This window comes from Lynx rufus, unplaced genomic scaffold (genome assembly GCF_022079265.1).
Source record: "Lynx rufus isolate CCGP_SWC_20201006 ecotype Redwood Valley unplaced genomic scaffold, mLynRuf1.p SCAF_26, whole genome shotgun sequence".
Taxonomy (NCBI): Eukaryota; Metazoa; Chordata; class Mammalia; order Carnivora; family Felidae; genus Lynx; species Lynx rufus.
This window is the reverse complement of record NW_025814841.1, coordinates 14,630,052-14,644,000: the sequence shown is the minus strand read 5'-3', so window position 1 is coordinate 14,644,000 and position 13,949 is coordinate 14,630,052. Positions and strand designations below refer to the sequence as shown.

General features: G+C 38.7%; 1 protein-coding gene across 1 annotated transcript in view; it reads left to right on the top strand.

Moving 5' to 3' along the window:
• Positions 1-13,949, top strand: part of SLC26A7 (solute carrier family 26 member 7) — a 115,933-nt gene that overhangs the window by 59,802 nt on the left and 42,182 nt on the right. Inside the window, exons 5-8 of the mRNA XM_047089005.1 lie at positions 2,871-3,023; positions 6,471-6,553; positions 8,700-8,847; positions 10,735-10,848. Coding sequence (XP_046944961.1) covers positions 2,871-3,023; positions 6,471-6,553; positions 8,700-8,847; positions 10,735-10,848 — 498 coding nt within the window. The remainder of the gene's footprint in view (positions 1-2,870; positions 3,024-6,470; positions 6,554-8,699; positions 8,848-10,734; positions 10,849-13,949) is intronic.

Genomic DNA, 13,949 nt, shown 5'->3' with positions numbered 1-13,949 from the left:
TTGTTTTGTTTTTGTTTTGTTTTGTCATTCCTTTCATTCTGGGGTGGTCATTTTTATTACTGCAAACACATGTTCTCAAAACGCACATTACAGCAAATTTGGTATGGCTTGGAGTTTAGTAAATTTCTCCCCTTTCTTATATAGGCACTCTCATAGCATACTTTTATTTTTTTTATTTTTTTAATTTATTATTATTAGTTTCTTAATATAATTTATTGTCGACTTGGCTAACATACTGTGTAAAGTGTGCTCTTGGAATGTACCACGGGTAGATTCCTGTGGTTTATCGCTTACATACAACACCCAGTGCTCATCCCAGCAAGTGCCCTCCTCAGTGCCCATCACCCATTTCCCCTCTCCCCACCACCCCCGTCCACCCTCAGTTTGTTCTCTGTATTTAAGAGTCTCTTATGATTTGCCTCCCTCCCTCTCTGTTTGTAACTATTTTTCCCCCTCCCCTCCCCCATGATCTTCTGTTAAGTTTCTCAGGATCCACATATGAGTGAAAACATTTGATATTTGTCCTTCTCTGACTGACTTATTTCACTCAGCATAATACCTTCCAGTTCCATCCACGTTGCTGCAAATGGCATGATTTCATTCTTTCTCATTGCCAAGTAGTATGCCATTGTATATATAAACCACATCTTTATCCATTCATCAGTTGATGGACATTTAGGCCCTTTCCATAATTTGGCTACTGTTGAAAGTGCTGCCTTAAACATTGGGATACAAGTGCCCCCATGCATCAGTACTCCTGTATCCCTTGGATAAATTCCTATCAGTGCTATTCCTGGGTCATAGGGTAGATCTATTTTTAATTTTTTGAGGAACCTCCACACTGTTTTCCAGAGTGGCTGCACCAGTTCGCATTCCCACCAACAGTGTAAGAGGGTTCCCGTTTCTCCACGTCCTCGCCAGCATCTGTAGTTTCCTGATTTGTTCATTTTAGCCACTCTGGTGTGAGGTGGTATCTCAGTGTGGTTTAGATTTGTATTTCCCTGATGATGACTGATATTGAGCATCTTTTCATGTGTCTGTTTGGCCATCTAGATGTCTTCTTTGGAAAAGGGCATGCTTTTAATACCATGCATGAAACAGAAGGAATAATCCTCTAACTGTTTTAAAACATTTGGATCCTTGTGTTTTTCCTTGACAAATCATCTGAATGATATTCTCAATTTTTTTTTAATTTTTAAAAAAATTTTTTTTAATGTTTGTTTATTTTTGAGACAGAGAGAGACAGAGCATGAATGGGGAGGGGCAGAGAGAGAGGGAGACACAGAATCAGAAGCAGGCTCCAGGCTCTGAGCCATCAGCCCAGAGCCCGACGCGGGGCTCGAACTCACGAACCGGGAGATTGTGACCTGAGCTGAAGTCGGAAGCTCAACCGATGAGCCACCCAGGCGCCCCAGATATTCTCAATTTTATCCTTTAATCATCAGAAAACTATGTATTTGGACAAAAATTTTTTAACATTCCCCTAACCCCATCTCCTATAGAAAATATTTCACTGAGTAGCGTTTTGGATTTTAGTCCTTGACATTGAGTAAGGGGTGACTATGGGAAGTGGAACCTGCTCCTTCACTTGCTGTAGGAATTCTGTGAACAATTACTATCCAAGAGACAGAAAAAATACTGTCTGCACTGCAGGTGACTATGAGATTATAGTACCCTCAGAGTGTGGGATAAAATAGAATACTATGAAAAAGATAACAGGTAAAGCTAATTATTCCTTATGTATTTGATCATTCATGTCGTGTTTTGGTTTTTGCTGTTGTTGTTTTGTTTTTAAACTGGGATTCTGGATTACCTACATTATACCCTGATCCCTTTCACTTAGTGAGGCTCCATTTTAACTGAGTTTATTTTATTTATTTATTTGAAAGAGTTACAGTGTTAATGGTAACATTTAACATATTGAATTGAGGTTCAGCTAGCCTGATGAATCTCCTTTACACCTCCTTTACAACATCCCTCATGTATGTTCCTGATCGCTGGACCAGAGGGTCCTGTAATTAGGAAACCTGCTGAGCAGAATTTTAGGAGATGCTAAGGAACATAGTCTATGTAAGCTCTTTTGATCCATTGTATACATAATATTTTGATCCAGTATTTTTAGTTGTGGTCAAATTATATTTGAGATACTAAAAAGAGAGGTCAAAGTACCAACCAATAAGTTGGGCTACTGTGAGAATAGCGTGTGAGCTAGAGTGAAAGCTAGTTTAGATCACCTGAAATGACTTGAAGAATTTGTTATGGACAAACAGAAATGAGCTTATAAAAATTATAGCATGATCCAGCAGAAGGAGGAGTTAAGGGACATGTTGAAGATAAGCACTTAAGGTCTATTTAAAATCTTTAAAATTATACAAGTGCTATATCTTTGCAAGAGAGAATTTGGAAGACACAGATAAATGCAAATATCTCCTTATGCAGAGCTATTAACTCTCCAGATGTATCCATAGATATTTAAAGTACGAGTGCATGTTTGATCCTGAAATTTGAGGAAGAGCCTATGTCCCCTTACTGCTCTTACTGATGAATCTGCATGTAGGTAATGAGTTTTAGCACTCTGCCCATTAAAGTGTCCTGGGAAAGACCCAGAAGAGGCATTCTCTCTAGCCATGTCCTTGTGTAAGAAGGAGCAAACACTGAGTTTAATGGGAGAATCAAGGGCAAAGCAATTTTGTACATGCAAATGTACTTGCTCTGGATCAGCACTGGCCACCCTTTACATCCCACGTTTCCACCCCCCATCCGTTAACATATTTTTTGAAACATCACTGAGTTCATTTGGAGCCAGATTTCGATGTTGGTATATTGTGGATGATCCTGAATTTTGTTTGTATTTTTCCTTATCACTGTAGATCTATGCATATGTCTTTGAGAACATCAAGTCTGTCCGACTGGAAGCACTGCTGTTATCCTTGCTGAGCATCGTGGTGCTTGTTCTGGTTAAAGAGCTGAATGAACAGTTTAAAAGGAAAATTAAAGTTGTTCTCCCTGTCGATTTAGTTTTGGTAAGTATGAAATCAACATTTAGCCTTCTGCCTTACAGTGCTTGCCGGTTGTTGGGGTAACCTGCAGAGGTTCACTCTATTGTCTACAGTAACCCACAACTATTCCTGTCTCTCATTAAAGTCAGGCTAATTTTGCAGGGCTATACATTAATGTAAGAACAGGAAACATTTTGAGTCAATACTTTTTAAAAAAGGAGGCACACATGTTTTCAATTTACACAGCATTTCTCATATGCTTGTAATTTTTTTTACATAAATAATAGAACATATAGCTTCAGATTTTAAATAAGAAGACATTTCTAAGGGTGAGACTCAGAAGATCTCTGGAATGATTCTCCCTAAAAGCTATAAAAAGTGATACCCCATCCTACTAATGTGGCATCTGTATGATATGCAGAGAAGTATTATCAGTTGACCAATGTCCATTAGTGATTGATAGAGTTATTAACACCTTTTTTGCTGACCTAATTTTGCTTTATTGAAAGGATACTCATGATTTTCATGGGCCAGGCCTGGTTCTCTAATATATTTTTCATTGTTGTACCTGGCAAAGCAATGAATTATGCTTTACATTAAGGTTTATGGCATTACAAACTGCATTTTGAAATTTTAAGAGCCTCTAATGAGGACTCTTAATTAAACAAAGCACAAGTTGAAAATGAAATATTAACACAATCACAGCCTACTAACCTATCATTACCTGACTGTAGTTTTTTAATGGTCTTTGGGTTATACACGTACAGGACAAGAGGTGTCTAAATCATTTCACCTCTTGAAATATTCATTCATATTGCTGAAGTGGTGTAGGTTTACATAAACATGTAAGCTTAGCACGTTGGAAGCTCTCTGAGGACTATGACATATTTCTGTAGAACTGAGATGGATGGCCTCTCTCCATAGCTAGACCTTGGATGATTCTATACTCCTGATAATTTATGGAGATGCGTGTAACATATGTGATCAATATAATGTGTGTGTGTTTGTGTGTATTTCAAATAAGCCATAAAAGTGGAGGGTACTATAATTATTAGTTTTCACAGCAACAACTGTGAAACATACCATTTTATTCCAAAGTCCTATAGGTATTAAGAAATCTTATTATATCTTGGGAAGCTTTATTACATAAGTTGCATGAAAACAAAAAAATGAAACCAAACCTTAGGTAACAAGGCCCTTTAGCTGGTAATAAAAAAAAAATTACTTATTCAATGCAAAACTAGTAAGAAGTATCTTTTTTCCACATATATATATATATATATATAGAGAGAGAGAGAGAGAGAGAGAGGTAATTCTTACACAAGGTTGCTCCTAATATTTGCAAGAGCCAAGGTAAAAGTGCTAATTCGGGCCTGAATACTTAAAAGTTATAGACCAACGTGTTAAAGAAAACAGGTTTTGTTTTCCTAGTTTGACTAAAACGCCACAGTGATTACCTTGAACGGTCAGAATAGAGAATTCTCCCATTCCTTCCAGTTCTGCCAGAAGAAGGTAGCCTGGGGAGAACCAGCCAGCTCTTTGGCCTGCCCCTCCTCTTCCTCCTCTGACTCTGTCCCCTGTAGGTGGGACAGAGATTCAAATGTATATGTGTGGCTATTCCTGTCCCATTATCTAAACTCCAAACACATCCTCACTCTTCCACACCAGAACTGTCCCTTGGCCTTTTCATGGGCCACGTTGGGAGGGTGAATCTGGGGGAGATACTCCAAAAGCAGGCATGGGCCATTTGGGCAGGAAATCATCAATTCTTGAGTATCCAAAGTGTCGTCCAGAAAGACCGGGACAGGCGAGTTGGATGCATCCCTTCATCCCTACAAAGCTCTCCTTGTATGAGAAGGGCAACAGATTGAGGAGGGCCAGATTAGAACCCTCTAAAGCACTGGACCTGCCTGGACATGTATCCCATGTTGCCCAAGTCTAAGGGCAGTGCGTGTCTTATACACACCTATAATACTAAAATAATATTGAAGAGGGACCAATGACTTGGCTGATAAAGGAAGTTGAATCATGTCAAAGAAATACAGTGAGGAAATAAGATGTTGTCTGGAAGCCAATTCAGTGGCTTAGATTCCTTGATTTTAATATTGGCTACAAGTCCTCCACCTTGTGTGTTCTTCCAGTTTCAAGAAGGAACCAATATTTTGTGCCTATGGTATATTTTCTTTTATATCTCATAGTATTTTCTGACCTGATGTAAATATTTCTTGGAAATTATTAGCAATTAAATTTATTGTCTTAGGGATTTTCGAATATGTTAATACTTCTGATTCTAACCTAATAGGCCTGACTTTTTAACTACTGCTATCTTCATCAGAAAACACTATTATATCACAATATTTATTATGTTTAACAGCATAATCTGCATAGTTTTATTGCCTTTTAAAAACATTCTCAAGGCTGTTTTGCTTTGTGAGTCTACTTGTTGTTTTAAAACCCTCTGTAAATTTGGTTAAATATCATCACAGAACAGAAATACACAGATAGGAAAAACCCCTACAAAATAATATTATTGGGCATTAATTTCAAATATGCCTTAATTTGCTAGTGTGGTTTTGTTAAACCTTTTTTCTGGCCATGTATATGGTAACTTTGTACTTTAAATAGATAATTGGTGTGCCTCTTTTTGACAAAAAAGAAAAAGTGTCGTGTATAAGATCTAAACTGATGTGAAATTTCTAGTACCTACTAAAATTATCAGAAGAATGACAAGAGAACGTGAAAATGGATGGAAAACATGGGGGTGGCATGGTAGGAAAAACAAAGGCTGAACTGAGTTCCGAACATACCTTTTACAGGTGATTATGCACACAGGCAGAGGAGACCTGACCTTGCTTATCATATGTCATATAGCAGAGTGTAGGGCACCTGCGATTCCACGGAGGTGACTTTAAAAACAGTGAGTCCAGCATGTTATTAACTAGTATATTTTGCTTCAAGAAATAGTGAAAGCTCAAAATTAAAAATTTCCCAAGGAGACTGTCAATCATCGCTGACAACTAACCTATATAGAAATATTAATGCAATATCTCAAACTCCTGAGAGGTTGGTGTCATGGAGGGAAATCGTGCTGTGTTACAAGGCATTCCCTCATGTCCTGAGACACAGGTATTTAGGTTGGTTGTGGTATCTGTACACACACATACACGCCTATATTCTGTTCTGCGCCCCTTCAAAATCAGACATAATTGGATAGACACATCAGGAAGGATATTAGAAAAGCCATATTGTTGGATGCCATTTAACTTTTGAGGCTGCAAATCAAGTGCTCACAAATTTCAGAGGGATTTTTTTCATTTTTAAAGTTTTCTTAATTTTTAAGTCTGTGCAACTGCAACATGACTCTTAACAATCATGGGGCACATGAACAATGTTTACTTTTAAAAATAGTTTCAAGGTGTTTGAGAGGCCAGTAATAATTTTCTTTTTCTTTTTTCAAATGGAACCACACAGATTATTGCTGCATCATTTGCTTGTTATTGTACCAATATGGAAATCACATATGGATTAGAAGTAGTTGGTCATATTCCAAAAGGGTAATGTAGTCTTTTTCTTTCTTTCTTCCTTTTTTGTTGGTTTGTTTGGTTTTGATGAAGGAAAGGACTTGGGGTAGGTGGCTATGGATTTCATTTCTTTCAAAGGCTCTCTATAGGACAAAATTCTAATTAATTTCTGTTTGAAAATAATAGGAAGAAATAATACACATATCGAGAAAGAGTAACTTCATAAACTGTTTGCCTATTAGTAGGGAAGTTGATGACTATCTCATACAGCCTTACTTCAGGTGAAAGATTTGCAAATTATTTACCAAAATATTATTTGGGGAAAAAAGGAGGGCATTGAATTTTCGAATTATGGTCACACCCCTGGGATTTATTGTTCCCTATTCCACTCACATATTCTTATGACTATTTTTATTTCACTTCATACATAGTAAAAGTACAGAAGCATCATCTGAAATAATAACCCCGCACATAGGCCTAGGTGGTGTATAATGGTGAGGGAGGGTGAAAGCGGAGAAGGTTTCTTAAAGCCTTCCTGTGGACACTAAGAGGAAGGTTAACATGAAATGTTGACCCTGAAGGGCAAAACGTGATCCAAATATAGTCTGAAGGAACATAAAGACATCTTAGGGAAGAGAGGGGTGTGTTATGGGTTATTCCCTCTTAATGGACTATATATACACCAGTGTTTATAAATGTCCAGCAAAGTTACAGTTGTTGAGTCCTCTGTATTTTTATCTTCCAGTCCAAAATTTTGGTTTGTAATTACATTAAAATGGAAGAACATAGAAAAATTCTCAGAGGTTATCAAGATAATTAGAAAAAACAACTGTCTTTAGCCTTTATGTAGATACAGGTTATTATTTAAATCATCTTGGGTTTTCTACAGGATTCTCTACTTTTCCACCTTCAAAAGTCAACTTATTGTTTCTTTCTGGGTCAGCTTATTGTTTTTAATAATTAGTCAAGCTCAGTTTTTAGAAAACAGAAATTCATATACTCTGAAATGGCAACGCTTTGTACATCATATTAAGGTATCTTAGGGCCTGTAATGTTAGAGATCAATTTCTCTTGGGGGTAAACTTTAGTTAGTGGATAAAAAAAAAAATCATGCCTCTCCCCCACTGCTTTATTTCTCCTTAATTTTGAATGACCTTTCTAGACCTATTCTCTTAAGGAATCATAGAAAGAGTGTGGCATTGAAAAGAGATGGTGAACCCCAGCTCTACCATTCGATTTGTGACTTAGATGCATTACCTAAACTTTCTTAAAATGTTTTCTCTGCCAGAGTGCATGAGTGGCGCTTGGTCTAGGGTTGTGTAGACAATGAAACTGCTAATTGAAAGGGTTGAACATTCCACTTTCATGCTAGGTATTAAGTCAACATCAATTATCTTCCCTTTTGTCCCTACTTTTTCCCCAGAGGGATTTTTTGTTTGTTTTTGAAGAGGAAGTAAGTCTTCCAAAGTATCATCAGGGATATAAATCAACAATGATACCTTGGCTCAAGTGCTTTTCAAAACACAGTAAGACAATGGCTGGGTATTAGTTGAAAGAAATAATTTAAACAGTTCTTTAAAACTGGGAAACAGCTAACTGTGGCCTGTATTTCACAACGGAGGGTAGATGGAGCCTTTACCCACATTTTTCGTCACATATGTGATGCATAGTGAAGTGTACTGTGAAAGGATCGAGTTAAAAACATAATTAAGATTATGAACTCAATGGCGAAGTTAGGGATTAGCTCAAGAATTATAGCTCACAATAAACCATTGTTTGTACAACACTGTAGTACTCAGGGCAGGAAGTACAGTCTCTAACGCCTGCCAATTAAATATTTGGAAAAGTTCGAATGAAAGAACACTCCAGATTTGCTTTTGTTCTGGTACAGAACATTTTCCTTGAGTCAGAGTTTCTGTAGTGTAAAACCTGAATTCCCTGGGCGTAAATGCCTGATGGACGCATGGAGCTGTCGCCATGGCGATCCTTGTGATTTTGCTTTTCTGCTAAGTAATATTGAAAACAAAGGGCTTCTCAGGGCAAGGCTGCTTGGTTTTCACACGGGTGTTTCACTTTTTCTATGTAAACTTCATAGTCATTACCACAGTTGAATTCATTGCAAGTTGTTACAGAAATTACATGAAAGTTGATGACTTCAGCATGGTTTTTCTTTCCACAGAATCCCTCCACCTAGAGCTCCCCCAATGAATGTCCTCTCTGCAGTAATCACTGAAGCTTTTGGAGTGGCACTTGTCGGCTACGTGGCCTCCCTGGCTCTTGCTCAAGGATCTGCCAAAAAATACAAATATTCAGTTGATGACAACCAGGTGGAGTATACCCCAGCCCCTCTCCCCAGCTGTTGTATCATGGTACTCTTTACTCAGATCCTGAGAACGTTGAACTTACGAAAAATGTCACTTTCCTAAGTGTATAACAATAATGGGTAGAACATAGAAAATCTCAAAAATCATCCATAGAAAGCTGAAAATCTGGCCTTCATGGGTTGGTTTATAATTTATCATTTTTTCTCCTAGGAAGAGGGACATCTTGATGTCCTTTTTGATTTTAGGAGGGAATCTACATATATTTATCACTGTATTCTGACTTAAAAAAAACCCGTGAATTTCAAAGTAACAAAAACACTAATATTACTTATTCTTTTTTTGCTTTGCCTTTCAATTTTTTTAAATATATAAAATTTATTGTCAAATTGGTTTCCATACAACACCCAGTGCTCATTAATATTACTTATTCTTGTTAGTAAAAAACTAAAGGGTACAAGGGTTTATTCTAAGAATACCAAAGAATGAAAATTTTCTTGATCCTATTTCTGAATCTGCTCGTGCTAGTTTCTTCTTTCAAGCCTTATGGCCCTACATTTCTGCACAGGTCGACAGGGACAGCTGTGGAATAGTGGTTAAGAATGGCAAATTACCTGTGTCTAAATCTCACTCCGACACTATGTGCCCTTAATTGTTTCTGTGTCCCAGTTTTGTCATCTGCAAAAAAGCAGATTTATTCATTTAACGGATGTGTATTGAGCTCTACCATGTACCAGGCACTGGTCTAGGAACAAGGGACACATGCTGTATAACACAGACCATGTCTTTCTCCATCTCAGTCCTCCCAGGCCTTCCTTGGTACACCAAAATCTAACACCAGATTTTTCCACTTCCTTCTCTGCTCTGCTTTTCATATTATTCTTGTTTACTGTCAGCATCCCCTAATTAGAGTGCCGGCTTGCTGGGGACAGGCATACGTGTCTGTTTTGTTGGCTGGCAAGAGCAGAAACAGGTAAACATTAGGAGGCCGTTGCAATAATCCAGGTGATACTTGATGACTTGGATGTAGCAGTGCTGGAGACGAGAAGTAGACAGATTATGGATTGGTTGTGGATGCCATCTGGGAAAAGGGGAAGGAGTCAAAAATAACTCTAATGCTTTTGGCCTAAGCAACTGGAACTTGAGGTGGGGAAGAATGTGGGAGGACACGACTGGGGATGGTGGACAGCAATAAACCAGATTCAGTTAAGTTTGGGATACCTGTCAGCCATCCAAATGGAATGCCGAGAAGCAGGTTGGCCATATGAGTCTGGAGTTCAGAAGAGTGGTCCAGGCTGGAGATGTAGACTTGTGAGTTGTCAGCATATATTTGGATACGTAGGATCAGAGAGAGAAATGCTCCCATACTTGTGATTGGTTTGGTGAGAAGGAGCCATAAAGATAATTGAGAAGGAGTGGTCAGGGAGATAAGAGGAAAATAGGAGAGTGTGAGGTCCTAGAAGGACCTAGAAGGAGCCTTTAAGGAGGAGGAAGTGAGCAACTATCTCAGATGCCGCTTTTAGGCCAAGTAGGTAAGATCTAACCACTGGATTTAGCTTTGGGGGTGTCATTGGTGGAGTGGTGGGGGCAAAAGCCTTGAACATCGTGACTTAAAAGATGGAGGAGAAATGGGCAACAGAGACCATAAATCCTTGTACTTCCCTATAAGGTGGTTACAAGCATTAAATGAGTAAAATGCTTGCAACAGCTTCTGGCTCATTGTAAGCACTCTATAAAAGTCAGCTATTTTTGTAGTGATGGTTAAGTCACAACAAATGGGGAGAACAGAAATGGGATACAAACAAGCCTCATCCTTTGACAGGATGCACCTGTGGTCACCAAAAGTTGATTGTGATTGAGTAATGGTATATTCTCCTATTACCCATCTTGTAGGAATTTTTGGCCCACGGCCTCAGCAACGTGATTCCTTCATTTTTCTTCTGCATACCAAGCGCCGCTGCCATGGGAAGGACGGCTGGCCTGTACAGCACAGGGGCAAAGACGCAGGTAACCTCATTGTTCAGAATGGGTCAAAGCACTTCTGGTAACTCTCCCTCTTGGACAGTGGGAAAATTGAGCTTCTCTCTAAAGACCTGGAAGTATTTTCACTTCTTCAATTTTTTTTTTCTCTAACTGGTTTCGAGAAAGTTTGTCTGTCTGTCTGTCTCTCCTATGAATGATCCTCCCAGAAGCAGAATGACTAGGCGAGCAGTCAAAAATCCTGTACTGGTGGCAGCTTGACTGTTGGCAACGTTTGAATAAAGCTCCCTCTAGTGGTGCCGCTGATTTTGTTTTTGGCTAATCTAACCAGTCCATTTGAAAAAACTTCCATTTTTGTTCATTCTTCCTTTCAATGAAATGAAGTCAATTATAGGCAAAATCGGTCCTTGATGCTGACATTCCTGTCTAGAGAGATGTACAGGTAGATAAATGAGTAATAAGTCATCTGTGCACATTTTAGGCTAAAGAAACAATCAGCATACATTTTTAGGAACTGAAATCGATTCAACGTTTGTTGACAGCCTGCTGTATACCTGGCATTATGCTGGGTACCAGTAAGCTGATGATGGCGATAATGAAGGTGTTGCCATGATTTTGATGACGATGGCGGTAGTGTTGGTGGCAGCATTCGTTGAGTTATGTACCAGGCACTGCGCGTCATACTTGTTATATAAGTGAAGTCATTTAACCCTTTAGGCAACTCTGTGAAAGAGGCATAATTATTATCCTAAGTTTCCACGAGAAAGTTGAGGGAAAGAGGGTTAAAATAACTTGCTCAGGTCACAGAGCTCGTGAGTGCCAGAGCTGGGATTTGAACCCAGATAGATCCACCTCACCTCTTGCACTTTTAAGTACTATTTCATATAAGAAAATTTATGTATATGTTAATGTAAGAAGTTAATATTAACAGCTAACCATTTTTAAAACAATACGCATTTATTTAGCATTGGAATTGAGTGAGAATTTTTTTTAAGTTTATTTATTTATTTTTGGGGGGGGGAGGGAAGCTCTGAAGGGGCAGAGAGAGAGAAAGAGAGAGAGAGAGAGAGAGAGAGAGAGAGAGAGAGTCACAAGCAGGCTCGACACCATCAGCACGGAGCCCGAAGTGGGGCTCAAACTCACAAAGCATGAGATCGTGACCTGGGCCGAAATCAAGAGTTGGATGCTGAACCAACTGAGCCTCCTGGGTGCCCCCAAAATCTAGGATTCTCTACTAGTTTCCACCTGGTTTCTCACAAGGGGTCATATATTCAATTTCTGCTCTTCATATTCAAGGTAGATAAATAAAGTGAGTGGCTAAGGGCATGGATTCTAGAGCCTGGACTTGTTTGTGTTCTGGCTCACCACTAGTGGTTGAGTGACCTTTCTGACCTAACTGGACTTGGGCTTGGCTGTTGAAGTATTTGTTATAAAGATTATATGCTTTTTGTTATAAAGTATACATGCTTACTTAGCCCAAAGCCTGAGCACTAAATAAATACTCATTCATTGGTAACAATGATCATTGACTGTGTTGTTATTATTGTTAAATATTTTTATTAGAATAAAATCTTTCCAGAACCTTTTATTTAACATTTTAATATTAAAACATCCTGGTTTGATTGGTGTGCAGTAAGGCAGTTTCTATTCCAAGCTGCCCCTCTAACTTGCTGGGGATGTTGAGTAGGTTAGCATCTCCATCCACCACATGGACAAGAGAAGGTTGGTGTAGACTCTGTGAGGTGTCTTCCCCCTGAGTGTGTACCATACCTAGAGTTTCCTTAGGCATCTACTGCTTTTCCAATGACTATTCTGGTAATAACAAAACTGTCTCATGAATCTCTGTAGCTTTAAATATTCAATGTCTCAAGGAGACAATACATTGAGAAAACATGTAGTTATTTTTAAATCTTGGACTTTTTATTTTTCATTTAAGTTGGGCATAAAGTTGCTCAACTAATGGAGTGGGGATGGAGAAGCACCTTTCTCTGTTCTGCAGGCCACATGTTTGAATGATAAGAACAACAGAACTTTTCTAAGGACTTTTCAGAGTTATTTTTCTGCCTGGTACTTTTTTTCTGGACTCCAGAAGAAATGAAAGAAATCTTACAAAACACAACTTCAGAGAAATAAACGAAGCTTAGCAGGAGATTATTTTCATGCTGTTCTGCTTGTTGAGACGGTCACCAATCTGTTCAACAATTCCCATTAAACTGCACAGAGAAGGAATCTGATTTAATGTGCATACCCAAATCGAAGATGCTTTCCCATGGTAGTCATTTTAGACCTTTAACACTGCAACTGTTAAGTTTATGTGGGTATAACTGATAACTGACATGATTTGAAGAAGGCACTGGGGAAGCCAAGGCCTTAAAAGTTTTTCTTTTTAAATAGGCTATTTGTGAAACCAGTCTTCTGTGGGACAAGACTTCACAAAACAACCCTTTAAATGCCTCTGTCTTTTTTAGGAACTAGAGTTATCCCCAGCAAATTAATCAAGAAGACCTAAAAACTTTTCAACATTTAAGCTAATGACAAGTAATTAAAGGAGCAGTGGGAACCACCTTACATTGTTAATTATTTCACTAACTTTTTCTTATTCAGAAACATTATTAGGCGGCATCTGGGTGGCTCTGTAGGTCAAGGATCCGACTCTTGATTTCAGCTCAGGTCATGATCTCACAGTAGTTAAGACCAAACCCTGCCTCATTCTGCGCTGGGCATGGAACCTGCTTAAGATTCTCTCTCTCCCTCTCTCACTGTCCCTCCCGTTTGCACGCATGTGTGCATTCTCTTTCTCTCTCTCTCAAAAAAAGAAATATTATTGATATTTCTCTGTAGAAAGTTATTTTTTTTAATGTAAACATGATCTTGTTACGTCCTCCTAAAGCCCATAGAAGGCTTTGCAGAGGCCTCAGAATTCATACCTGTATTTACCTACAAGGTTCTGGGTGCTTCCTTCTATAGCCTCATCTTGGATTCTTCTCTTCCTCTTTCTCAGCTCTGGGGCTGCATGGTCCTCCTTCCTTCCTGTGGAACACAAGTGTCTGTGGCTGCCTCCCCTTCCCCTCTAAGTGAAGTCCTCCCGTCCTTCATATCTCACTGCCCCTTCTGGCACAAGTGTTCTT